This window comes from Arachis stenosperma, chromosome 3 (genome assembly GCF_014773155.1).
Source record: "Arachis stenosperma cultivar V10309 chromosome 3, arast.V10309.gnm1.PFL2, whole genome shotgun sequence".
Taxonomy (NCBI): domain Eukaryota; kingdom Viridiplantae; phylum Streptophyta; class Magnoliopsida; order Fabales; family Fabaceae; genus Arachis; species Arachis stenosperma.
Window position 1 is genome coordinate 3,666,588 of NC_080379.1, and position 26,675 is coordinate 3,693,262.

The window sequence follows — 26,675 nt, forward strand, 5'->3', positions numbered from 1 at the left end:
ATTAAGAATGAACGTAATTCGAACCAAGCTGGTTCGAATTATAGAGAGAGAGGGTTTCCGTGTAATTCGAACCGGGCTGGTACGAATTACACCAATCATAGTTCGAACCAGACCGGTTTGAATTAGTGTGAGACTGACTGAGCTGTGTATCTATGGACGAGGCAGATCCGAATCGGCCAAAGAGGTTCGGCCTATGTCGCCAACCCGGCCTATGTCACCAATCATAGTTCGAACCAGACCGGTTTGATTGTTTATGAATAATGCAACACTTTCCGTAGATGCACAATTTAATAAGAAAAAAATAAACACTAAACTGTTTCAAGATTCGTTGATCATACAAAGTGAATGTCCCACAAGAGAAATAAAAAAAAAAAAACATAGGTGAACAGACTATAACATAATAAAAAAAGTACAAACCACTATCATACATGATTGAACTTTAAAGAAAAAAATACATGAAACGTGAATCATCTAAACAGATGCGACCCAGTACCACAGCGACGGGGTACCCGTGCCCTCTGACCTCGGCGGATAAACGGCTCCTCATCCTCGATGTCATCCCCGTCATCCGGTGGGGCAGGCTGTGCTGGTGGCGCAACATGCAGGGGTGCCGCCGAAATCCCTGCGACAGACTCTGATGCAGCGGTGAAGGCGGATGGAGGAGTACCTCCGAGACAGAACTGGTGACCAGCGGATGAGGATGGAGGCTCATTCAGATCAACATCTAACGGGGCCTGTGTGCCTGAGGTCTGACCACCACTGCGCGGAGTCGCGTCCCCCTGCATGATGGCGGTGATCTCCTCAAGGAAGCGTGGACTCCCAAAGTCCCCAACAAGCGTGTCTGACCCAATGAAGTCTGACCACTGTGATCCGGAGATGCGCCAAGGTGTCCCCCCCTGCTCAGGCTGGTCATCGGCTAGCACACCAACGAAGTAATCTCCAAGAGGGCCTGATCCAAGTACAGCGTCACCTGTGTCAGCCCCGGCACCCATCCATGTACCATACCACTCACCTGCATGACCATGATCGTGTGTGGTAGTACCAGCAGATGCAGCAGCCCCTGAACCACCCCCACCAACGTGCCGATGCTGATCGTCGGTGTCGTCCCCATGGTCAGCACGACCCCTCGCCCTACCTTGCTGGCCTCGTCCTCCGCCTCTAGCGGGACCAGCGTCGTAATCATCGTGCACAGCATGGTCAGGCCACCTCCACTCACGCTGGCTCCTCCGTGTCCCCACACCCATCCGCCTCTCAACCCTACGCCTGTCCGGCACGTCCTCAGGACGATCCATGTCTGGAACTCGCCCCGGGCCCCGCTGTGAGGCCTCTGATGCCACTTTATCACAGCAAAGTAGATCAGCGCCGTCACAGAGCGCCACAACGCCATATGCCTAGGCTCCAAAACCTCTGGATGCACAACCTGAAGTACGTCGGGAGTACTATACGGCATCCATAGAAACTGCAAAAGGAACTCACCCTTGTCAGGGCAACTTTAGCACACAACTAGAAATGCTAGATTCTAAAAGGACACTTGTTAAGTAGCATACTCACCTCCCCATCCTGTAACCGGTCTATCCTGAGCCTCCACATCTGCACTCTAGGACCCTTCTCGCTCACGGAAGGGTTGTAACCTGACCATCTGCACCATACACATTTGTTACATGAACAGAAATATTAATGACTACGCCGTTATGTATGTCAAATTGAAATAGAGAAGGCCTAGTATAGTACCTGGATGCCAATGGCCAGCTCGACTCCTCATATCCTGCAGGCCTAAACCGAGGAAACCGCCAAAAGATCCAAGACTGGAGTAGCTGAAGCGGGCCCGCTAACTTGACAACATGTCTGTTCGCCACTCGGCACATGCACCGGTACAACCAAGCCAGTGCGGCAGAACCCCAGCTGTAGGTACCCAGCTCCTCCAGCCTAGCTACGTACGGAAGCCATCTGATGTGAATCCGGTTCCCTGACTTGTCCGCAAACAGCTGCGTGCCCAACAACATCATGATGTACGCACGGGCATAACGGCGCACAGTCTCATCATCTGCATCCTCAGGGCACTCCCCGAAGGTCTCCTGAAACCAGCTGCAGTTCACTGCGTACTTCTGAACCTGGCTGGGAGGAGGTATAACTCCGAGCAACTCCTGGAACCAGACCCAGGCTGGACGGCCACCGTCGATGTATATATGGAACTCGGACAAGCACCCGCTCACGTAACGGCCGTCCACTGGCAAACCCAGCTGGTATGCCACGTCCTGGAGTGTGATGGTGCACTCTCCGAACGGCATATGGAACGTGTGCGTCTCTGGACGCCATCGCTCTACGAAAGCACTGACAAGGGCCTCGTCTAGCCGGAACCATCGGTCGTTCAGCCTTGCAAGATGGTATAGACCTGCCATCTGCAAGTACGGAACGTATCTGTCATCAAGTCGCATGCCCTGCTGCCGCCGCATGCTCCTAATGCATCGCTGGGGCTGCTCACAAAATGAAACGCTCAGTTAGAACCGGCTTAAAATCCAACCACAACCATAAGCAGCACGATAAATCATCAACATACCGTTCTGCTAAATAAGACCGCATAACATTACATTAAAGATAAGCAACTGGAAAACAAATCACCAACATAAAACCACTAACGGAAATCACCTACCATAAACCACTAACATAAACCGTTTGCATAAACCACTCGCAAAAACCGCTAACACAAACCACCAACATAAACCACTAACGTAAACCACTAGCATAAACCGCTAACTTAAACCACTAACATAAACCATCTACATAAACCACCAACAAAAACCACTAGCATAAACCGCTAACTTAAACCACTAACTTAAACCACTAACATAAACCACTAACATAAACCACTAACATAAACCACCAAGAGATACCACTAACTTAAACCACTAGCATAAACCAATAACTTAAACCGCTAACTTAAACCACTAACATAAACCACTAACATAAACCACCTACATAAACCACTAACATAAACCACTAACATAAACATAAACCAAACACATAAACCACTAACATAAACATAAACCACCTACATAAACCACTAACATAAACAACTAACATTAACCACTAACATAAACCACCATCTAACCCACATGCAAAACCACTAAGCCACAAATACCGCTAGAATAAAAATTATTTCCATACTAACCTCCTCGTTGATGACCCCGGCTATATGAGCGACTCCGCCCAAGCGATATAACCGTGCCGGATCGTCCCCCATGAGCAGAGTATTCCGTTCAGCTATTATTAGGAGAGAGTCTCGGTCGTTTTCTCTGAGATTTTGTGGGGTAGGGGGGAGGAATAATAGTTCGAATGAGGGTGATTCGAACTCCTTATATAGCCGAACCAATGGTAATTCGAACCACCTTGGTTCGATTTATGAAGGATCTCTCCAAGGGTAATTCGAACCAACTTGGTTCGAATTATATGCAACGCACAATTGGCCGTAGTTCGAACTAGCCTAGTTCGAATTACGTTGGACTTGAAGTTCGAACCACCTTGGTTCGAATTACATTGAAATCTGCACTCCTAATTCGAACCACCCTGGTTCGATTTATTCTAATACCTAGTTCGAACCGTCCTGGTTCGAATTACATAAAAATCGAGTCTGGCTTATTGCTGAAACAATTTTCAGTTTGGCGTAATTAGGTTACACCATTCTTCTTGTGGCTTAATTAAGTTTTTTACCCAATCATATATGAATTTAATTTTTATGTAAATACTTTTTTATCCATATATTCAATCATGTATTACTATATTATCAAAATAATTAACTTTTAAACTCATTTATCCAAATGAAATTTGAATTTTTTAAAGAGGAAAATTAATAAAATGATAAAACAAAAGATTAATCACTATTTAATTTATTACTTTCATCCTACATAATGAGTCTTGTTATTTTAATTTAATGGTGATTGAATATTTAATTTTTTTACTTTATAAATTTTTTCATTTAAAAAAATTGATTTATCTAAATATATGAATTTAATTATATAATTATATAAAAATGTTTACGTGGTAAATATGTTAAAATTAAGCACATCGTATATATGTAAAAGAAAAGGTAACAGTACTTGGTTTTATTTGTTAACTTTGGTTGGATAATTAGGTAGAAATTAATGTGCAGTCAACTTTACATAAAATTAATAATTAAAAATTTTTAGATAAAAATTTAGTTAAATTAAGTAAATTATATAACGACTCTCAACTATTAATTTTACGCGAAGTTGACTGCGAAGTTGACTGTAGTTAAATTTTTATGTGACTATTAAATGGCTTGAGACACAAGATTTGGTTATGAGACAGATTCACGTGAATGTGGGGAAGTTGAGGTGGAGAATAGAAGGAGGAGCATGTTTTCTAAAGTGATTAATGTGTTATGAACGTAGAGAAATTTCCACATGTTGTTAAATGATATTTATAATAATGTTTAAAACCTGTAATAAATTTTTTGTTAGTGGTGTATATATTTGAATATAGGTTTATCACATTTTTGAAACATGTAAAAATTGTGTATATGTATTAATATATTTTACTATGTGTGTGTTTGGATTTCAGTTTGCAAACGGGAGTTTGCATAAAAGTGATTTTGCAAACTTGCTTTTGATGAAAAGTAAGTTTGTGTTAACGTGATTTATGTTTGGCAATCTTTATATCAAAATTAATTATAGTAAAATAAATGTTGTTTGGATTATACTATTCAAAATCACTTTTAGGTGAAAAATGACTAAAATAGACATCAACTTAAATAATTTTTTTATATTATCCAGTTATTTTAATTTAGATATTTGAATAACTTTATTAATTAATTTTATAATAAAATTAATATTTATTTATTAAAATAAAAATAACATATAAAAATTAGCAAAATATATTTTATATTAAAAATAAGAAATATGAATTATATATATAAGTATTTAATCAAATATATTACATTTTTTCAAATTTTAAATATTAACGTGAAAATATTAATTTAGTATTTTTTTACATTTTATTTTTGTTTTAATACTCTCAATAATCTTATTCTTAATATTATTTTAGAATTCAACATATAATTTTATTAATACATATGATTAATTTTTTTATTTAATTTATCTTTTTTTAATGGGATCATAATTTATATTATAAAAAAATTACAATAAAAAATTGTATATACCAGAATTATAATTATACAAAAGAATACTAAAAATAATAAAATTAAATATTTATCCTGGTAGCGATGAAAATAAATCTAAAAATTCTTGATGATGTATTTTATATAGTATATTTTTAGTTCTTTTAGTACTCTTTTTTAGTACCTATAGTTTTTTACTATTATTATTATTTATGGTTAATTTTTTGTTTAATTTACTTTACCTAATGTGATCAATAAATTATATTATGAAAAGATAATAATAAATATAATATACAAAAATCACAATTATAAGAGCGTATAATATTAAATAAAAATTTAACAAAAAATAAAAATAATAAATAATAGAAAAAGAGAGCTCATATATAAGGAGAAATAATAAAAATTCCATAAATAATACAATAACATGTTTCAAGGATAAAATTGGTAAAGAAAAATAGATGCTTAATGTAAATAGCTAAAAGCTCGTTAGTGAAACGCAAAAGCTAGAAATTGTTGCTTCTAGCAAACTTGGGTTTGACATCAAAATCACTTCTGCGTTTGCCAAATCAAAAGTTAGCCAAACAAAAAATTGAAACTTTCAATAAGCTTAAACGTGCTTTTTCTCTTCAAATGGGTTTGCCAAACACACCCTATGCCGATCTTATAAGATTGGTTAGAATAATTTTAACTTTCTAATAAATTTTTTTGGGTCAAATAATATAAATGGAAGGCAATAATACTATATATATATACTAAAAATCAATCATGTATCATTATCTTTATAAGAAAAAAAAATACAAAATAACCTTTTATTTAGGTATATCTATAAACAAATTTCGCAATACAGATAAAAATGCAAAAATACATTGATCATTAACTTTTAAACTTTTGAAAAGTGTTATATATTAAAGCTCCACCAGAAAAAAAATATAATGATACATACAAATACACAAGAATTGATTTAGTGATTAATTTTAGCATTCATGCAATATAAATAGAAAGCGAACTTACAAATAATAATAATAATTAAATTTGCCCAAAAAAAAAGTCTGTATTTGGCCAAATCTTTGAACAATCCCTCCCACCGACCGTGTCTTTCACAAATTGCCGGCCAAGGGCAACCATGTAATTTCCTCTGTTTGCACTATGTTTCCACTTTCCATCACCAATACAACCCATTTTGGTATCTTAGGCATAAATCAATATGAACAGGTAACATTGATTGCTTAGCAATGATTAGCTGTTTTTTTTTCTCTTAAATAATATTTTTTAAAAAATAATCTTAAACCTGAAGAAATTTGTATACTGTATTTTGAACATAGTTTCTTTCCTTCCTCACTTAGCCATTTGACATATTTTTGTTCCCTTCATCTTTTCCAAGAGGTGTGACGATTTTTAATAATATTCTCATTTTTTTTGAAAAAGAATAACAGATGAACAGTTGAATAGAGTAGATAGCTCTTCCGTGTTTCTCGCTTTTTTATTCAATTTCATACCTAAAACTTACACTTAGACTACTATTGATTTTGAGAATAAGACAAAATAAAATATTTAAAATAAGACATAAAAATCAATATTTTTTTTATTTGGTGATAAACTGAATATAAAATAAAATAAATAATAAAAAATTTACTTTACTTTCATTTTTTCTTTTACATAAAATTTAAAAAAAATAACATAATAAAAAATATAATTATAAAAAATTAAAAATAAAAATAAACAGAAAAAGAGTGTCACAAAACACTATTTTTATTCATATCTCATTTATCAGACACAATTTTATCTCTTTATCCTGTATTTATAAACATACACAGCCATATTTACGCATAATTAACTCTCTAATTATAGTGTAATTAAATTTAAGTGTCTAAAATATGATTATATGAATGAAAGAAAAACTGAAAAAAGGTACCCTTTAGAAAGATGTGTCACCATTTAGTTTCTTTTTTAGGTAATTAGGTGTGAAGACATAATAACAAGAATAATACAGAATATAATTAACATTGACATGGCTATTTTCTTTTATTGTTTTTTTCCTGCCAGTGGTACTGGTACAGATACTGAGAAAGTTATATAATTCACACTTTTTGAGTAGAGCCATCATAACTGCATGATCTAACAATTCAATAGAAAATCAAAGTTAACATAAATTGCTGAAGCCCATATCTACTCAATATGGTACAGTTCAGTACAGCTCATCATTTCAGTGCAATTGCAGCTTTGGTCCTACAATTTCACTCACAACCCTCAAAAGAAAAAAAGGGAAAAATAATTGCATAATTCTGGAGGCATTTTCGTTAAATTTAATCCGCATTTTAAGAATATCTATCTATAATCATTCATTTTTCAGATTTTAAGAATTACTATATAAACAAAAAATGAATAATTATAGATAATAGATATTCTTCTGATACACATTAAATATGTTTTAAGATCGTACAAAATAGTTTTGAAAAACCTTCAAGAGTGATAGCATAGATTTTTGCAGAGGACAACCACCACAAGCTGAAGCAGTGCACAAACTTTCAAAGTTCATCCTGTTGTTAAAGCCAAGTTAATGCAAATAATAAATAAGAGTAATGGAAAACAAACAAGAGTTGACAATTGACATTTATGTCAAAAGGAAAACAGAAAAAAGTTGCCAGGTTGCACAGAACTCATTAAGTTTTAGTGCAATGAATCTAAAGGTAGCCTTGAGAATTTCAAAAAGTTAGCACTACTCTACTATTTTAAAATTGTAGTACAATAACAACTGGGATGGCCAACAAGTTATCCTCATGATTGATACACCTTACTTAAACAGTGTTGTAACATATTATATACTGGTGAATACAGAGTATTAGGAGCTAAATTCACAGCAAACGTATCAAAAGACTTTGTTAAATGTGCTCCAAAAACATTTAAGGAAAAAATCCTCTGCATATGGCATCAGTCTGGTCTATTTTTAAGTTCTTATTACATTATTGAAACTTAGAAGAACCTCTTTTTTTAGTTACTTCTTTTGCTAAAATTTCTTAGGCAGTGGTTGGAAGTTAGAGCAATCCGATTTTTCCATAGCAATAATTTTCTTAGCATAGTACTTCATTATCTATATTCCATCATTGCATACTTGCCATTTTATAAGGCACCAAAACAGATACAGACTTTACATAGTAGTCAATGACCTTGTGGTCACAGCCTTATCTCAAGAAGGGTATAAAGCTACATTTGAATAGTGCATTATCTGAGCATTACACTTCTGTTTTTTCCTGTGCACATGCAACCTTTTTCTATATTTAAATACCTTGGTTCCATTTTAGCTGGATGTGGAAGAGTTTGTTATTTGGATGGCAATGAGTTTAATTAGATATTATTCTTAGTTCTGTAGCAACTAAAAGAGCATAAATAATTACCAAATTGCATATAAGATAATACAACAAAGTACTAAGAAGCATTCACATCAATAAGGAAAGAGAAAAGAGAGTTTTAGGCTTACATGATAATCCATGTACTCATGGGGATCCGGCTGCAAAATAAAGTCCAAAAATCAATTACCAAACTAAGAAAAAGAAAAAGGTCTATAAATCAGAATTTATTTAATAATCATCCACAAAATCAAATTTTAATTCTCAAGTATTATTTTTATACTTGTATCTTTGATCTCTCAGGGAAGAATTTTTATGTTATATTTTTTTCAGGGACCAAGTTGTGAGCTTCCTACATAAATTATTCACTCTTAACACTATTGTCCAATAGTTCCCACTTCCATGATTGGTCCAGCTGGTACTTAGTACTTACAAGATCATTGTCCAATGTTTTCAGCCTTACCTTCTTGTTTTGAAGGAAACAGTTTCAAAAAGCACAATAATAATGAAAATGATTTTGCTTCAACCATCAATCATCATCCTGTACTATATTTCATGTTCACCCCTCGAACACAAAAGTTAAGAAAGGAGGGCAAGAAATCCACCATATGTCCCCCACCCTCTTCTCTCTACCATTCTACTTGCTCCGATTCAAAATAAATGTTTCTTTTGCCAAATTGTTAACAGAAAATCAATGTATGCGGATAAAATTATGTTCAAATACATTGATTTTTTGCTATACCAATTTGGTTAAAACGGCATATTTTTTGTTTAGAGTAATTCCTACCAAGCAAAAGTTGGAAAATTCAACCAACACTTTGCTAGTGAATGTCAGCAAATACTTAACTTCCAATCCCGCTACGTTACCACCAACATTTCTGCCAACATCTGCCAACTCTTATTTATAACTATGTTTAATAGAAGTGTCTTTGTGGATATGTCTAATAAAAATATCTTTTTTATAGCTGTGTTTAATAAAAGTGTCTTTATAGATATATTTTTTGGATGTGTCTCTTTATATATGTGTTTAAAATATAATAATTAATCATTGTTGGCAATAAGTTGGCAGATAATATGTTGGTACCCTATACTTTTCCTTTAACTTCGGAATAAAATTAGGGGGAAAATAAATTACCCTTCTACGGCGCCGCCTATCTCCATATTTATGATCCCTCTCCCTCCTCCTCTTCTCGCCCTCTTCTCTTGCTCTTTGCGCCTCCTATATAGTCATAACATAAAATATTACATAACAAGTATTGATATTGGACATATCAAAACATTGTTTAGGTATTTAGACTTCTCAAATTACCTCTTCTTCCCTAGCCTTTCTTTCCTTTTCTGCTTCTTCAAAAGCTTCTTTTTCAGCCTGAAATTTTTACACAAAATAAGAATGCAAATAATCATGGTTCCAATAAACCAAATAAAAGATATGAACACTGAAAGCAAGTGCTCACCTCTTTATTATTAGCCATATATTCATCCACAATTTGCTTTGCATACTGTGGGTCATCACAAAGTAAAATATTGTCGAAAATTGAACCAGCCTTCACCTGTGGATCCGAATCATAATATTATAAAGCTTCAAATAAATAATAGATAAATAAACAAGTCAAGAGACCAGTTAACTTTGTTGGCAATTGAATACTTCAATCAACATAGAGGATGACATAAAGCACCTGCCACACTTCGATGCCCACATATTTTATTGGTTTCAACACATAAAGATCAGGATCGTCCTCGAATTCTGCAGAAAACAGGAAATCCAAAGAAAAATTCATGAGAGCCAATGTTAATTAGTCACGAAAAATATTAATAAAGTTTCGGGTGCTTTGTAAGAAAGGATCAAGTATTGATAAATATGGCCCAAGATGCTGGATAAAACCAAATGCTATCAAAGTCTGTAGTATCCAAAGGAAGCCACATGTAAGAATTTTTTTTCTCTTATTTTTTTACATTCATGAAACTAAGAAGTAGTTCATTCGTGTTACACTACAACCTAATTAAAGCCATTAACCATTGAACCTTATATCTAGATCCAAATGACAGATATCCCATGTTTACAACATAAACTTACCTGGGTTGTCAATCCATGGGATCTTCCACTTTCCCTTGTAATTGGGGTTCTTGATTTTCTGAGTACAACAAATTACAGCAATTAGAAACGCCAAGATACATGAACATCTATTCAAATGTTAACGAATGTTGCTTGAACAACCTTGCGTTTCCATGGCCCTTTGTATGCTGGATTGGGCACTTTGGAGGGCTTCCATAGTCCATCTTCATCCTCATCCCAGTCAGCAGGCTACTCAAACAAAGTATCAAAAAAAAGAAGCAAACTAAGAGCTTTTAGCAAAGCCTTCTATCTAAATAAAGATCTTACTCTTAAATTATGAATATGGTAAGCAAATAAACCTTCTTGGCTTTAGGATCAGGAATTTCAGCTGGGATTGAATCATACCCCTGCAATATCAAGATAATGAGAAGCACACGTCAAAATATGGCAACTATACATAAAAAGATTAATCAAAATCTGTGTGCAGCACCTAAAACATTTTGAGAGGTCTTCCATTAGATTTCTTTTCACCAACAATATATTGTCAAAAGACATTATATCCTTGTTAGAAGTTACTATCTATTTCCCCAACAAATAAAATATCTGAAAGATAACAAGTGTCTGAAAAAGTTTTGAAAACCAATAATAACCTTTGACAGATGTTAAAAGAATAACTAATTAAAAGCACTTGTAATACAGAAACCAATAACATTTTGCTAAATTAGCTCCGGTACTAGTTGAAGTAGACATTCTCTGTTTATCAAGTGAAGACTTTAACAAAAGGAAATGCATGTATATTGTTTTCAATCTTGCTGAAAACTTTAACAAAAGTTAAATTAAACTAAACATTATTAAAAATGAGATTTCAGCGAAGAAGGGGACAAAAGTACCTCTGGTTTGACTTCATTAGGATCTTCAATGTACTCTCTATCATCCCAGTCTGCCGGCTGTAATAAGGAAAATTTTACGACTTTACAGGAAAGGTAGATTGTAAAAGAAGATATACCAAAAGAATCCCATCTCAAATGAAGCATCCTATAGAATATTTGGTTAAGTTGTTTTGCATGTATGCCTTTTAGATCCAGTCAGTAATAACTAATAACAATTATTGAATGTTTGAACTTTACTCAATTACTGAGGGGGGGGAAGCCACCACAACGGTTCATACACAAAATTCAAATGAGAAAGAAGACACACACAAAGGGCAAAACATAATACCTTTTTGGCATTGACATCCTTGATCTTCCTTGGAGGAAGGATGTCCCAATCTGTATACATGCTTCCAGAGTCTCTTTCTCGATTATCAACAAGGACACTATAAGAGGCATCAGGCCTTAGAATAAATGTATAGAAATGAGTCATTTTGTCTGTTTCACATTGTAGATCCTTTCTAATGGGGTAGTTCTGCCCCTGGTATGATAGTATAAGATGCAGCTTTTTGGTCTGTGTGCCGCATATATCTGGTCCAAACATCAGACTGCATTAAGAAAAACCAATCAGTTGACTAAAATCACATCAAGGAAGGAGTATTAATTCCTCAAAGGCAGCAATGATGTACAGTATAGACTTCATGTCTCTATCTTTTCAGCTAAGTTAGTATATAGTAAGTTCATGTTTGGAATTCCGAGTGACATTTTCTTAAATCACAAGAAGTTACTGCTTATATCTCTCACATATCAACACTACTAATTAAGGAGGTTGTGAAAATTTGATGACGAGGGTGAACAAATAAGCATAAAATTGATCAGTGTGCTCATCAGAAATGATGAGCTGAACTCTGCAGCACATTCTTCAAAAAAGCAACTTTTCCACAATCTAATGTATCATGTTGAAGAACTTCTGAATCATAAGCCACAAACCAAGTTAAACATACGAATAAGAAATTCACGAACCTGTACGGAGTATCCCCACCAAACTTCTTCTGATTGACATAACCAGAAAGAAGCTTGATGTAACCACCGCCGCATTCAATGTCCTGCTCAAACCTAATAGAATACTGGACCACCAGTGTCTTGTTCTTGTTGCTCAACTCCGGTATCTTCGCAGATATGGCATAATGCTTGGCATCATTATATGTTTGGAGACCTGCAAGGATTGTGGGATAAGCTTATCCTAGCTTTGAAGCAACTTGTAATCAAAAGCTTCCTATACCTATCATTTTCTAAACACGCCATAGAAATTTTAAATTATTTTGGTCAAACCCTCATTGCACTAATCTGCATATAGTGTAACTAGAACTAAAACAGCTGCTATTCTACTGACAAAATAAAAGAGTTTTATCCCATCATCCAATCAAATATTTGTAATGTAAGCCTTTTGTTTTCCCCCGGTATCCCCCAGAACTAATCTTAAGTGTTTGTCGCTGCTGACCAATGGGCTGTTGCATACCCAAAGTGGAATTCGAGCTCTGAACACTTGATTAAATAGACGAGTGAGCTGACCACTCGAGCAATCTAAGTTGGTTTGTATTGTAAGCCTTTTAAGATGGTGCATAGTTAAGTCAACCACTTTCTTCCAATGTGTCAGCATATGATTAAACATGTGTAAAGAATGAATCATCATTAAAATAAAAAAAAATCCTAAATATTAGAGTAAGAGGGTGCAAAATAAGTTATAGCTCAAATGACATAGTCTCCCACATACTCAATCAATTAAGAGATTGCGGGTTCGAGTCTCTTATCTTTGGTAAAAAAAAAAAAAAATGGTGCAAAATGATAAACGAACCTTTGTCATCAGGATCTCCAGGCCATTTTCCTGCAGTGTGCTTAAAGGTACCAGCTTTTCCTTCACTCCTTTTCCAATCTGATAAAACCCAACGACTCTTCCATCCATCTTGTTTTTTTCAACATTCAAAGTTTGAAGCCAATGCTAGCTAGTTAGTTAGTTAATTGGTTACAAATAATAACAACCCTATGCAGTTGTCATTTGTCAAACTGAATCAACCAAACTAACTAACTCCAACAGAATCAAAAAGAAGTATTATTAAAAGTTACCTTCGAATCTCTCTTCGAAGAAGACCTCAGCGAAGGAAGAAGAAGGGAAGTGAAGAGTTGCAAAGAGGAAAAGAAAGAGCTTAAGAAGCTGCTTGCTGAGATTACCCATCTCACTCATCTCAATTCAGTGTTGAGAGAAAGTTGCTTTAAATTAACGTGAAAATACGAATAGTACTTTCTAGAACAACAACCCACTTCCACTTCCATTTTCTCCCACTTCCTTTCTTACCATTAATTAATCAACTTAAATCATTCTTAATTAGTCTAGATTATTACTATCCCAGAGGGAATATGATTGCAAGTAATTAGTTGACTTCATTTACAAATGTGTTACCTCTTTACTATGTGAGGATGCAAACTATAATTATTAAATGTCTTTTTTTTTTTAAGAAAATGGCTTTTTTCCCTGAAAAGCTAAAACTAAAATTTTTTTCTTCGTTCCTAATTCAGCTTTTGGTCAAAAAAGGGTACGTGGGTCATCTATTATATATATAAAACTAAAAGTAAGGTTATTGTAAATAAATAACACAATTTTTTAAGTTTTTATATAAAATTATCATGTTATTTATTGTAACATTATAGAAAAAAATATTTTAGAATTATATTTATGTTAATTGTTATCTTAGAAAATAGTATTGTATAATTAATTTAGTATTAATATCATAATTTCACACACTAAATTATTTAATTTTATCAAAAAAATTATAGCATAAAAAATATTAATTCATATTAATAGTTTAAATTATAATATTATATATTTTATTTTAAAAATAAATTTTATTTTACAAAAATTTATTTATTTATTTATCTATTTATTAATTTATTTATAATGTATAAAAAAATTAAGAATGCTAAGAGACCAAGGGAATTTATTATTTTTGTCCGCTGTTAATCATTAATATTTAAAAGTGTGAACTAAAAATATGTTATTGGATTATTAGACCAAAAAAGTTAAATTAATAACTAAAATAATAACAAAAAATAATAAATTTTGATGACCTTTGAATATTTCTCATAAGAAAAATCAAATAATGACATAATGAACTTTTGACATATTAGATAATTTTTAACATTATCACATCACTTTTTATTCTTCTTATGTAGTATTTAGTTTTATATTTTGATATCTTTTTACTCTTTATTTTTATATAAATTAAAATTAATGTTATTTCTTTTTAATAAATATAAATTGATTAATAAAATTTAATTTATTTTTTCGTTTTATTCTCATCTTTATTTATAATTGCTATATAAATTAACATTCATTTTAAGTAATTTTTTAATTTCCTCTTATATAGTTTTATATCTCTCCCTCTTTCTCTTTCTATTCTTACTAATATTTTAAACAATTATTTAAAAATTTTGGTCGATCACTACGATTTTTTTATTTTATTTTACTAAACAATTTGCTCACTGTAATTAATTTGGATGATAAATTTTTTAAACACCATAATATTTGCGGTTCTTATAATGTTTTGAGCTTTTTTTTTAAATCTATTTTTGATCTAATTGTGTTTGTTAGTTATATACCGTTTTTATCACTTATATATTGTGTTTTTTAATAATATATTGTAATAATAATGTTAAAAATATTTGATGCCATGATTCATGAAAAATAGATATTTTTAATTATTGAAATATTATATTTATATTTGTGTTATATCTAATAATTTTACTCTTGCACTAGTATTTAAGTTTACTAGACATACAAGGACGGATCTAAAAAGTTTAGTATGGAAGGGCCGAATTTTAGATAAATTTTTTTTCATTTCACAAAAATAATTAACATATAGTTGTTGGAGTTCGTTTTTCAAAAAATTATCAAAATATATATAATTATAAATTTTTTTCATCATTTTATTTTTAATATTATAGTTACATAAAAAAATATAACAATATCAATAGTACATTATAAAATTATAAAGTACCAATAATTTATAGCGTGTTTAGTTAAAAATGATCACATATCTTATTAATTAAAATTAATTCTTTCAAAAATTTTTAAAAATTTGAAAATAAATAATAAATTATTAATTATTTGAAAGACACAATACCTTTATAGAATACAAGATATAAGATATTTTTATAAAAAGTTTTTCTTTCGTTAATTTAGAAGAAAAATAAGTATTTTTTATAAGAAAAAAATATCTAAAGTACATAATGTAATTACCAAAATATAACTACGTAAGTTATTATTAATATAATAATATAAATTTTAAATATGTTAATATAAAATAAACAAATGATTTTTTTAAATAAATATAGAGATTATTATATAAAAACTAATTTGAAAGTTATAAAGACTTGAGGGTGTAATATTAAATTAGTTAAGTGAAAAATATTAGTAAATTAAACAATTAAAACATAAATCTATCACATAATAAAAAATAATACATATACAAATATTAAATTATATAATATTTTTTATTTTTTTAAATACATATCTCATATATAAATATAGTTTCTAAAAATTTTGAGGTGTCGTGGCCACTACTCGCCCCCCTCTAGATCCGTCCCTGTAAACATATGTATTAGATAATAGTGAAATCTCTCGCACGTTAAAATATATAATGTCTTTGTAATTTTATTTAAATTTAATATTAATTTTTTTTTTAAAATTTATATACAAAAATTAATTATTTTACTATAAATTAGAAGACTTGGTCAGTAACATGATGACTATCAATAATGGCATGTAAAATGTTACATGTAGCGTCGTAGACTGGTTAGGTAGCTGCTGTATTCTAAAAGACCTAAAAATCTTATTTGAAACCAGTGTAGTTTAATGTGTTTTGATAGAACCATTATGTTTATTATAGTAGTAAGTAATAACCGTATGAAAACATATTGAGTTACCGTTGACTAATAATGAATGACAAAGCCGAGTTAGACTCGCAAAGGAAGACAAATAAACGGGTGGACTTCAACATGAACATGCATTAATAAACCAATGAGAGTTTCTGTTTTAATAAATGTAATGCCCAATCAATATCAATCAACTGAAATAATTATTATATGAGTATGACAAGGATTATTCAAGGTAAATAACTAAATATCTTGCTTCTAAAAATATTGCAATAATCTTTGATGACTAAGATAATTAACCGTAGTTTACTTTGGCAATCATGGTTTACTTATTGTAACTTAACTAATCTTTCATTAAATAAATAAAATTATACTTACTTACTTTGTTGTTCTTACAAAGTTAATAAGTAAAACGCTGAATATACATACACTAGTGGTATGGGTAGGCCGAAGCAAAAACATTACTGGAATCAAGTTACAAAAGAGGCAGACGGTACATGGAAGTGCAAGTGGTGTGAACGCAAGTTTAGTGGAGGTGTTTCTAGAATTAGACCCCATGTGGATCGTATTCCAGACAAAGGTATATCTGTATGCTCCTACAGCATCGTTTCTACTGAGCGTCATCGTTCACAAATACAACCACAATCACAATCAACTTCAAATAGAATGAATCCAATAGAAGGTATATACGTAAGAATTATTAGAGATATAATTATTAATATTATATTTTTTATCAGTTTAAATTTTTAGAATGAATAATTTTATGACTGATATTAAAATTTTATGTCTAAAAGGTTTAGGAATTTGATCTTTTTGGTAAATCCCAAAAATAATAAAAAATTAGCATAAGGGAGTGGTTTCTTAATATAAGTGATAGTTTCTTGTACTAAAAATATAAGTTGGTTGATTATATAAATTACACAAAATTTAAGTTGACAAGTGATTATATAAATGGCATAGTCTCCCCATACTTAATTAAGAGATTGCGAGTTTGAGTCTCATATTTTTAGTAAAAAAAACAAAAAATAGCAGTATAAATAAATAATTATATATCTTATACGTCCTCTCATGCCTTCCCCAGCTCCATATTTTAGATTTGTGTGAATTTAAACTATAGTGCTTTTAGTTTTCTTTTTACGCAACTTCTGTTGAAGTATAAAAGTCTTTAACTTGATCTTGAAATGGCAGATGCCTTATTTGGAGATTCAATGGAGCATCCAATTAGTATTAGTGAACCCATTAACTTCCCGGGAGGTAAGCACCCCTTGCTCGGTTGCTCCTATGAATTCATCATTTGCGTTGGATAACCAGATTTCGTTTCCTTCTATGATAATTTGAGAAATCTGAAGAATTAAAGAAAAAAAATTATAGGTAAACGGTAATCCTAGGAAGAAAAAAAAAGTCAGAACTTACCTTATTTAGTATTAATTAACGGTAAATAAGAAGTTATAGTTGTTTTTAGCTAATTTTTTTTAGTTATCATGCATTTCTGAATAAATAAATAAGTCCTTGAATTTTTATCCTGAAAATGAATAAATTTTTTACTAAATTAAAATATAAGTAAGTTTGAAATTTGAACTTTTTGTAATAGGCTCGGCAGCGGTGGCTCAAAGCAACAATGGTTTTGTAAGTGATGAGATTAAAAAGTTAAATGAATTGGTGCATGATCTAACACTTAAAGAAGACGGCATTAAGGGAGAGTTAGAGTGGCTCAAGTCACAGAACAAGCAGAGCAAGACACAAGTTGATGATTGGTTGAATAAACTGCAAGAATTGAAAATGAAAGTTGATGATTGCTTGAAGCTTGTGAAAGATGCACCTGTGATAGGAACTCATAATATGTACGAAAGCTATCCACATTATCTTAGACTTCAGATTCAGCAATTAACTGCACAAGTGAGTGAGCATATCAAGAAGCGAAAGCCTCTGGTACTGTCAAATGAATTTGTTGGCGAAGATTTTGAGAGAAATGCTAAAAGGATGTGGAAACTTGTTGGAGACTACCAAATCTTTATGATTGGGATACATGGAATGGGAGGGGTGGGTAAAACATGTCTTGCAACTCATATGGAAACTCAAATCAAAAAGAAAGGAGCCTTCAACCACGTCATTTGGGTCACGGTGTCCCGTGATTATACCATTTTGAAGCTTCAAGAAGACATCGCCAGAAGAATTGGTGCAAAGCTTAATGGATATGATGATGAGAGAACAAGAGCAGCACATTTGTCATCTGCATTATCTGAGAAAGGAAGATGGGTGCTTATTTTGGATAACGTTTGGAAAATTCATTGATCTGGAAAAGGTGGGAATCCCTCCTTGGGGAATCAATGGCTCTAAACTGATTCTAACAAGTCGGTTGAAACATGTGCTTCGACAGATGGATTGTCCCACAAGTAATATAATAACAATGCATCCTCTCTGTCACAGTGAAGGTTTGGAGTTATTTCTTTTAATACTTGGTGAAGACAAAACACCTGCAACCTTTCCTCCTAACATATTAAAGATTGCAGAATCTATTGCATGGGAATGCGATGGTTTACCACTTGCAATCAGTGTAATGGCTAGAACCATGAAAGGGATTCATAACATTCAACAGTGGAGACATGCATTGAATAAACTCGGAAGACTGGAGATGGGGACAGAGATGGAAGAAGAGGTATTCAAAATATTAAAACTGAGCTTTGATAACTTAATGGATCGTTGCTTGCAAAATTGTCTCTTGCATTGTGCATCATACTCTGATATCACTAGAGATAATATGATAATGAAGCTTGTTGAAAGTGGAGCCATAAATGGAAGGAGCTTGAGAGAAATTTATGATGAAGGGCATTCCATACTGAATCAACTTCAACATCATTCTTTATTGTCTGAAAATAAAAGGTATCTGAGGATGCAGAATTCATGAGAAACATGGCATGTCATATACTGAAAGAATCTCAGAGATGCATAGTGAGATGTGATCAAAGACTGAGAGAAATACCTCACTTGCAGGGATGGACTGCTGATTTGGACTTAGTTTCTTTGAATAAAAACTTAATAAGAGAGATTCCGGTGGGCATATCACCCTATTGTCCAAGCTTATTAACCTTGATTCTCAGAAATAATGACATCAGTAGCATTCCAGAATGCTTTTTCACGCATATGAAAGCTCTAGCAATACTTGACCTATCTCAAAATCACAGTTTAACCTCTCTGCCAGATTCGCTGTCTGACTTGACTTGTCTTGTTTCTTTAGTTCTCAGATACTGTTTAGAACTGAAATATGTGCCTACATTGGGAAGGCTTCAAAAATTGTCAAGGTTGGTAATTTCAGGCACTTCAGTTGAGGTAGTTCCAGACTTGGAAATGTTAACCAACTTGAGATGGCTTGATTTATCTCACAATGAAGAGCTGCCAAAAGATCTTACCAATCTCTCCATTGATTGTAATGCGTGTTTGAAAAGCTTATGTGATGCTCTATCAAATACTGCTTCTTCTTCTTTGATGAACATAGAAATTCAGAGTTGTGCAGAAATGAAGAGCCTGTTTTGTTTATTTGGTAATTGTTCCTTTTGTAATAATCTCAACAACCTTCAATCCTTGCAACTTCGTTGTTTGCAGAGCTTAAGAGTAATTTGTAAGGAAGATGTTGCTGACACTGTCTTACCATGTGCCATCTTCTCTCATCTCAGGCATTTTAAGATCTCTTATTGCAATGAGATAGAAACGTTGGTAACAGCAGGGTTATTCTCCCAACTTCAAAACCTCCAGACATTAACTGTAGACAGTTGTGATTCATTGACAGAAATATTCGCAGTGAACAGCAGTGATGTTGATATTGAATTATTGATGATGGTGCTTCCACCATTACACTCACCAACTTCACCACCCTGGAGTTGCTTGACTTGCCAAAATTAGAGTGTGTGTGCAAAGGAATTATATTCTGTCCATGTTTGCCGAAATTGGACATTAAAGGCTGTCCCAAGTTAGGAAGTCGCTCTCCATTTCAAGTCTCTTCTTCATCATCATAGTTCATTATTTATTATTTAGACAGAGGAAGTGTAGTTCGAAAGTTTACATGAAAGAGAGAGTAAATACTCATGTGAGCTGGTATTGGATTTTCACTCAAACTATAGGAAATGAAGATAGGTGATAGCTTATTATTTCCTTAAATCTCAGTTCATGACATGTTCAAAGCAGAAGACAAACGAAAAAAAAGATCATTATTATTGCTTATATCTTCAAATGTCTCAACTCTCAATTTGTATGTCATCCGAACATTAATTTAGAAGGAGGAAAAAGAGGGAAGGAACAAAAAAAAAAAATCCGCATCACAACATACATTTTCAACATTTTTCTTTTTCCCTCATAAATTATTAGCACTCCATCTATACCTCAAACCCATGTAGGATTTATGTACAATATAAAACACAATGAGAAGAATCCTTCTTCTTCTTACACACATCTTTGGTATGGAGTATGGACAAATTCTCTCTAAAGAAATACTTGTATTTTAATTACAGAAAGTATCTAAGTCCATATCAAAATGAACCGTGCCCTGTACCAGTTTTCTAGTAACTTCAGTCCCACGCCACCACAAAGAATGAATACCTTAATCTCTGCTACACAATCATTTTTCACCTTTTGGATTTTGTTTCTTTTGTTTGGATCTCAAGTGATGGTTGTGATCCAGCAGTGAGTGCAGCAGCAGCGGATTCAACATGTGTAAGAAGATACTCATATATTTTCTTCCTCAACCTCTCAATTGTCTCTGCTGGTATCTGGCATGGTACTTCTCCCTCATTCTTCTCTGATCCTATCCCATCCAACCAATCATTCACACTCTTTAGTTGACCCAGCATGCCCGCAATTTCACCATTATTTGACAAACTAATGTCCCCATCAGTGTCCAAGAATCTCTCAACAAATCCAAGAAACCAGTCTCTAGACCTTAATTGCAGCATGTCAGCCAAATTAACCACCTCATCAAGGCCATTTCCTTTAGTCCATTGTGGTAGAGGTTGGACTAGTTGCTTGTTGTGCCCGTTTGCTAACCCATCGACTGATTTTCGTGGAGTTCCTTGCGAGGCAAGCTTGGTAATAGGGCGAGTTTTTCCTTGAGATTTTGACGAAGTGTCTTCACATGAATTCTCAAGGATCAACATTGGCTTACTACTTCCCAGGATGTTCTTTTGATTTTGAGAATTGCTTGAAGCTTGAAGCTTGGATGGCTGAGGTTCTAGATTGTAGACAGAAAAGGATGATAGATTGGTGGCTAAGGCACCCTGGATCCATGAAGTTGCAAGTTTCTGTATATGTGATTTGACTTTTAGTGCTTCTTCCATTGTGCTACTTTCGTAATCCGGAGATGAAGCATCTGGAATTGGTTTAGATAACGAGTCAGCAATTGTTCGTGAACTATTCAGGCTTGAATGAAGAGTTAAGAACTGCTCTATCGTGGGCTGCGGGTTTTGTTCTTTAGCAGAATTGCTTAGTTCTGCATATAAACTGACATAAAAATCAACCAAAAAGTGTGTCAAAAAAACTTGGCGTGATGCATTGCTGGATTGTTATCATCATGAAGGGAGAAGAGAAGATGTCAAAATATTTTATATAATACTTCATTGGAGTATAATACAAGTTATTGTGACTATATTTTTCATATCTTACAGATGTTCTTTGCTTCAATAGATTAAAATAATAAAGTTACTACAAGTACCAATATATCTTGATTTCAGTGTACATGAACAATCTAAAACCTATCAATATTATGAAAAACTAGATCTAAAGATCTGAACTAAATTCATACCTTAGACATTGTAGCAAACTCTCTGCAGTAGAAGCCTCTTGCAAAGCCTCTGTTGCTGCCATCTGTGCTGCATCTCTGTACCTCATCACTTCCTGTCACACATGAAGAAGTATAAATAATAAGAATTAAAAGCCACATAACTTCTTTCCCAAACAAAAGGATTCAATAATAATAAACCAAATTTACCATTTACTATTTCAGAATTGGAAATCAAATTATATTTCAATCACATGATGTATAAAACCTGTCTGTTTAACATTGCAAAAAGGACAAATGGGAGTGTAAATGAATCAAATTCAAAAGGATGTAATGAAAATTGCAAGTGAATATTGCATTCAGTTATCCTCAGCACTCCACAGTACTTGCATAACATAAACACATTCAGAGCTACAAGAGCCAAAGAAACTAAACTTAGAAAATGAGGAGTTTTTTCAAGGGAGTATACCCTTCCAAGCTTTGCAATTGATGAGGGGAGTGAAGACCATTGCACACTTGCATCTGTCACTTTTCTACTATTTGGAAAAACCTTGACCAAGTTCCCGGGGAATCCAGATTTAGAAACCTCAGATGATTTCTTTCCAATGGAAACTCTTGGCTTGTTTGACTTTTCTTGTTCTTCCACAGTTCCATTAGCACTAACTTTCTTTGTAGATGTTTGAGCCTTGTGCTCTTCCTTAGAGGACTTTGTGGGTGCTTGAATCTTACCCTCTTCCTTAGAGGCCAACTTTTCACTTGAAGTACTTCTCCTTGGAGTCTTTAGCACCAAAAAATCAAAGGGTAAACATACTTTATTGATTGACTATCTCAAAGTAGTGTTGTTTGATTAGCATCCAAGGACAAAAATATGGAGATGATGAAATAATCGAGGGAAAACCAATATTGTCTCCATATTTTCTGTCCTGTGATGCTAACCAAACATAGGCAAAGAGACTCTAACCATATAGCAGAACATTCAATATCCATTTGAATGAACCAAATGAAGGAAACTATGAAATTAAATCCATTAAAGGTGTTGTGATTTGTGAATCATACTTACAGAACTAAGAACTTCTTGTTTAGGATCACACTTGGCTGCCCTTAATTTAGGTCTCTCTTTAGTCTTGACCTCCATGATATTCCCTTCCCAACTCTTTCTCAGAACCTTAGCACCAAGCTCAATTCCCTGAACCAAATTCCTGATTGGATTCCCCATCACAATCCTCTTCGCATTCGGAGAACTCGCCCCACGGGCACCCTTGATACTTGCCTGCTGCTTCACCCCATTTGCAAACTTCTCAAAAGAAGTAGGCAGTGAATAGCAACTACTTGGTGAAGAAGGAGTAACAGACCTTGAACTTGAATTCAAGGACTTCAATCTTGCCAATGGCTCCTTCTTCACCTCAACAGCAATATCTCCTCCTGTTTTTGTCATGGGAGATTTAGACCTGCCATTACCAAACATCACTGGTTTCTTCTCTTCCTGTTTTTCCCTCTTAACATAAGATTTTGGGTTTGTCTTTGATCTCTCTGCTGCATCACCATTACCAGAACAGAAACCACTGTTATTCATATCAACCTTAGCACCTTTGCCAAGGAACAATCCAGGTGAGTTGTTTTTGGTTGCATTTGCAACAATATCTTGTGGTGTTCCAACACAAGGGTGTCTACCAGGGACAGGTCTAACACCATGAAGAATAGGAACAGGGGAAGCTGGTTCAAGCCTTTCAACAAACACATACTGGCCAAGTTGGATTTTGTCACTGAGAATGAGATCATCATCTTCATCAGGAAGAGAAACATAGGTTGCATGAGATGAATCAGAGACCTTTAGGTAGAATCCATGGTTTGAGAAGAGATCAAGATCATCACCAGTGCCTGCAAGTGCTGGAACAATGCTCACAACTTGAAGAAGTGATGACCTGTGTTCACCACCAACTTTGATATCTGTGTTCATGTGTTGCATCAGTTTCAAAAGCACCCCAGGAACAAGATTTGCCATTGATAATGGATTCAGTAATTTGCATCACTATACTAATTTACATTCAAGAACCAAGTTTGGACAATTTAACAAGGAACCATTGAAGCTGTTTCCAAGAAAATGGTAACTCCTATAGAGTACCAAATCTGAAGAGAAAAAAAAATGTGTGACCTTTGGCCTTTGGGGTTTTAATCATAGTAAAATAAAAAAGGTTCATTGTGAAACACATCACATTTGGAAAAGTTATGGTTTTGGTAGCAGCTTTTAATATGAAAAAGGATTTGCCAACCATAGCATGAAGAGAGATTTGTATACTATATGGTTTTTCATGAGTGGGGGTGCCTACAGCTATGACATAAGAAGGAGAACCCACTTAGTACATACACTATTTTTAATTATGCTTGTAAAATTGTATATAATAATAAAGAGCTGAAAATACTAGTTATATAAATATTGACCCTCTCCATAAAAACTGTAAGATGCTATGTAATAGGGTAAACTATTATTTTAGTTCTTAATGTTTGGGATGAATTTTAATTTGATCTTTACTATTTTAAATATTCTATTTCAGTCCTAAAAACGTTTGAATGTCATATTTTAATTTTAAAAAATTTTTAAATGGATTTAATGTTGTCCCACCATTAAATTTAATACAAACAATTCACATGTTAAAGAGCTAATAAAATTTCAGTGTGTAAATAAAATCGATTCACGAATAATTACTAATATATTTTTTTTTGAAGCATTGTTAGGATTTGAAGTTTTGTACAAAAAGAAATTAAAAAGAAGAAGTGTTACAAGAAATTTTGGGTTATATTTTTTTAACACATAAAAAAAGATATGACTTAACTAATGTGTTATTATCGTTTACGTCACTCATTTTATTAACTATTATTATCAAAGTATGACCATATTGAACCGTTTAAAATTTTTGAAATAGAAATAAATCATTTGATATATTAGAGACCAAATTAAAATTTGACTCAAATATTGAGAACTAAAATAATAATTTATTGTATCTAATTGAATTATGTAAGTGCTCAATATAAAATAGAATAGAAAAGCAAAATATTCATGATGAATTATCCACATTTATCATAAAAAGTAATTGAAAAGGTGAATTACTTACTTATTTGGAAAAAAAATTCTAAAATTTACATGGAAACAAATTTTCCTTCCATGCAAAAGTCCAAAAAAAAAGGTAAAATGATTGGAAATGGCTTGGAGTTGGAGTACTGTATACTTCATTATGGTATCATGCATTTCATTTATCAGCAAGCAAAATAATTAGAAAGTGACACAACTCAACTCCATTATAGAATCTACCTTCATTATTATATTGGAGCCTTATATATGTTTTCTTCATGTACTTTGGATATTACCAAAACTTATAAAAAAAACTAGATATAAACTATAAAGTACTATAAATTAAAGTTGTATTATTAATTTTTAGACTTATAGCTGTTAAATGATATAATAATTGATAGCATTATACTTACACATAATAATGAAAACATGCATTGTAATTCAATTATTTAGCTATAATCTCATTTAATTTGATTTATTATACTTCAATTCACATGGGTAAATATATAAGAAGAATAATAATAAATATTTATATATTTGTATTTATTATTGATTAAAAGATCTGTCAATGTCCCAAAAACACATAAAAACAATACACATGCACTTGAACTGATACAAAAATAATGACGAACCTGACCCACACTTTCACTTTGGCTGGATAAGAAATTAACATAAAAATTAAAGTACTGAAAACTATGAAATTCAGCTAATATAAACTATCAAGTAAGAAAAAAAAAAAGCACCACTTCACCAATATATAGTAAAAGATTAAAACTTATTTTAAGAACAAGTAATATATAGTAATGAGTTTAATTTTTTTTATGTAGTTGGAAACACTTAAAAAGGTGATACATATATATCCTTATAAATATTTATTATTTGTAGAAAAATATTTTAATATTAATTCCAGAGTACGTACTAGAAAATTAAAAATTTCCTAATATTTGTGGCTTGCATTATAAGTATGATAGATAATATTTTTATAAAATGTTTGTATTATATATGCAGTTTGCATGTGCATGTGCATGTGCAGAGTCACGCTGGCTAGTGTAAATTAAAGAACAAAATAATAATGTTGTGTTATAGTGTTACTTATTATAAAATAAAATAAAAATGAAAAGAAATGTTGTGCTGGATCTCCAAGGTATACCATATGTTATAATTTAGTAGATCTTATAGTAATAATTAGGTTGAAATCCGTACAAAAATAATAATATATAGAAACTTTGAAATAATACCTTTACACATGTGGTTCTTAGAAAAACAATGCAAATTATTGAATCATGCATTTCCATGTAGTTAGTCATATATCGTTAATAATAATGGCCAGGACAAATTAGATATTCTATAACTTAAATGATATATTTTTTTATATTTATTTAAAAATTATAAATTTAAATTTCACTTCTAATTTTACAAAAATAGAAAATAAATGATCTTGTCATAATTTTTTATTTACAAAAACTTGGATACAATATAAATTACCAGACTTTCTTAAATGGTTGTATTCCAGAT

At 32.6% G+C, this 26,675-nt stretch overlaps 4 protein-coding genes across 4 annotated transcripts; 2 read left to right on the forward strand and 2 right to left on the reverse strand.

Annotated features, from left to right (window-relative positions):
* Positions 1–7,250: 7,250 nt before the first annotated feature.
* Positions 7,251–13,759, reverse strand: LOC130969115 (calreticulin-3). Its single transcript, XM_057894709.1, has 14 exons — positions 13,525–13,759; positions 13,256–13,363; positions 12,424–12,616; positions 11,750–12,008; positions 11,422–11,478; positions 10,891–10,938; positions 10,694–10,780; positions 10,553–10,610; positions 10,155–10,222; positions 9,933–10,028; positions 9,788–9,844; positions 9,614–9,697; positions 8,610–8,639; positions 7,251–7,671 (listed from the first exon to the last, which is right to left on the reverse strand). The coding sequence occupies exons 1-14, from the start codon at positions 13,640–13,642 to the stop codon at positions 7,660–7,662; spliced, it is 1,275 nt and encodes a 424-aa protein (XP_057750692.1). The 5' UTR covers positions 13,643–13,759; the 3' UTR covers positions 7,251–7,659.
* Positions 13,760–16,767: 3,008 nt separating this feature from the next.
* On the forward strand, positions 16,768–18,621 carry LOC130965329 (disease resistance protein RFL1-like). Its single transcript, XM_057890096.1, has 3 exons — positions 16,768–17,011; positions 17,518–17,583; positions 17,921–18,621. Exons 1-3 carry the CDS (start codon positions 16,768–16,770, stop codon positions 18,619–18,621), a joined length of 1,011 nt encoding a protein of 336 aa, XP_057746079.1.
* Positions 18,622–18,736: 115 nt separating this feature from the next.
* LOC130965330 (probable disease resistance protein At4g27220) lies at positions 18,737–20,226 on the forward strand. The gene is made up of 2 exons (XM_057890097.1): positions 18,737–18,985; positions 19,210–20,226. Exons 1-2 carry the CDS (start codon positions 18,737–18,739, stop codon positions 20,224–20,226), a joined length of 1,266 nt encoding a protein of 421 aa, XP_057746080.1.
* A 292-nt stretch (positions 20,227–20,518) lies between these two features.
* On the reverse strand, positions 20,519–24,396 carry LOC130970300 (uncharacterized). The gene is made up of 4 exons (XM_057896337.1): positions 23,154–24,396; positions 22,563–22,871; positions 22,118–22,209; positions 20,519–21,816 (listed from the first exon to the last, which is right to left on the reverse strand). The coding sequence occupies exons 1-4, from the start codon at positions 24,093–24,095 to the stop codon at positions 20,946–20,948; spliced, it is 2,214 nt and encodes a 737-aa protein (XP_057752320.1). The 5' UTR covers positions 24,096–24,396; the 3' UTR covers positions 20,519–20,945.
* Positions 24,397–26,675: the final 2,279 nt, after the last annotated feature.

Coding starts and splice junctions, on each gene's coding strand:
- LOC130970300 (XM_057896337.1), bottom strand. CDS start 24,095: ATGGCAAATCTTGTTCCTGGGGTGCTTTTGAAACTGATGCAACACATG. Junction 22,872..23,153: donor AACAAGAAGTTCTTAGTTCT/GTAAGTATGATT, acceptor TTGGTGCTAAAG/ACTCCAAGGAGAAGTACTTC. Junction 21,817..22,117: donor AGTTTGCTACAATGTCTAAG/GTATGAATTTAG, acceptor TTTTTATGTCAG/TTTATATGCAGAACTAAGCA.
- LOC130965329 (XM_057890096.1), top strand. CDS start 16,768: ATGGGTAGGCCGAAGCAAAAACATTACTGGAATCAAGTTACAAAAGAG. Junction 17,012..17,517: donor TAGAATGAATCCAATAGAAG/GTATATACGTAA, acceptor TTGAAATGGCAG/ATGCCTTATTTGGAGATTCA. Junction 17,584..17,920: donor ACCCATTAACTTCCCGGGAG/GTAAGCACCCCT, acceptor TTTTTGTAATAG/GCTCGGCAGCGGTGGCTCAA.
- LOC130965330 (XM_057890097.1), top strand. CDS start 18,737: ATGCATCCTCTCTGTCACAGTGAAGGTTTGGAGTTATTTCTTTTAATA. Junction 18,986..19,209: donor GGACAGAGATGGAAGAAGAG/GTATTCAAAATA, acceptor TGAAAATAAAAG/GTATCTGAGGATGCAGAATT.
- LOC130969115 (XM_057894709.1), bottom strand. CDS start 13,642: ATGAGTGAGATGGGTAATCTCAGCAAGCAGCTTCTTAAGCTCTTTCTT. Junction 10,781..10,890: donor CTGATCCTAAAGCCAAGAAG/GTTTATTTGCTT, acceptor TTGTTTGAGTAG/CCTGCTGACTGGGATGAGGA. Junction 9,698..9,787: donor GAAAGGCTAGGGAAGAAGAG/GTAATTTGAGAA, acceptor ATGACTATATAG/GAGGCGCAAAGAGCAAGAGA.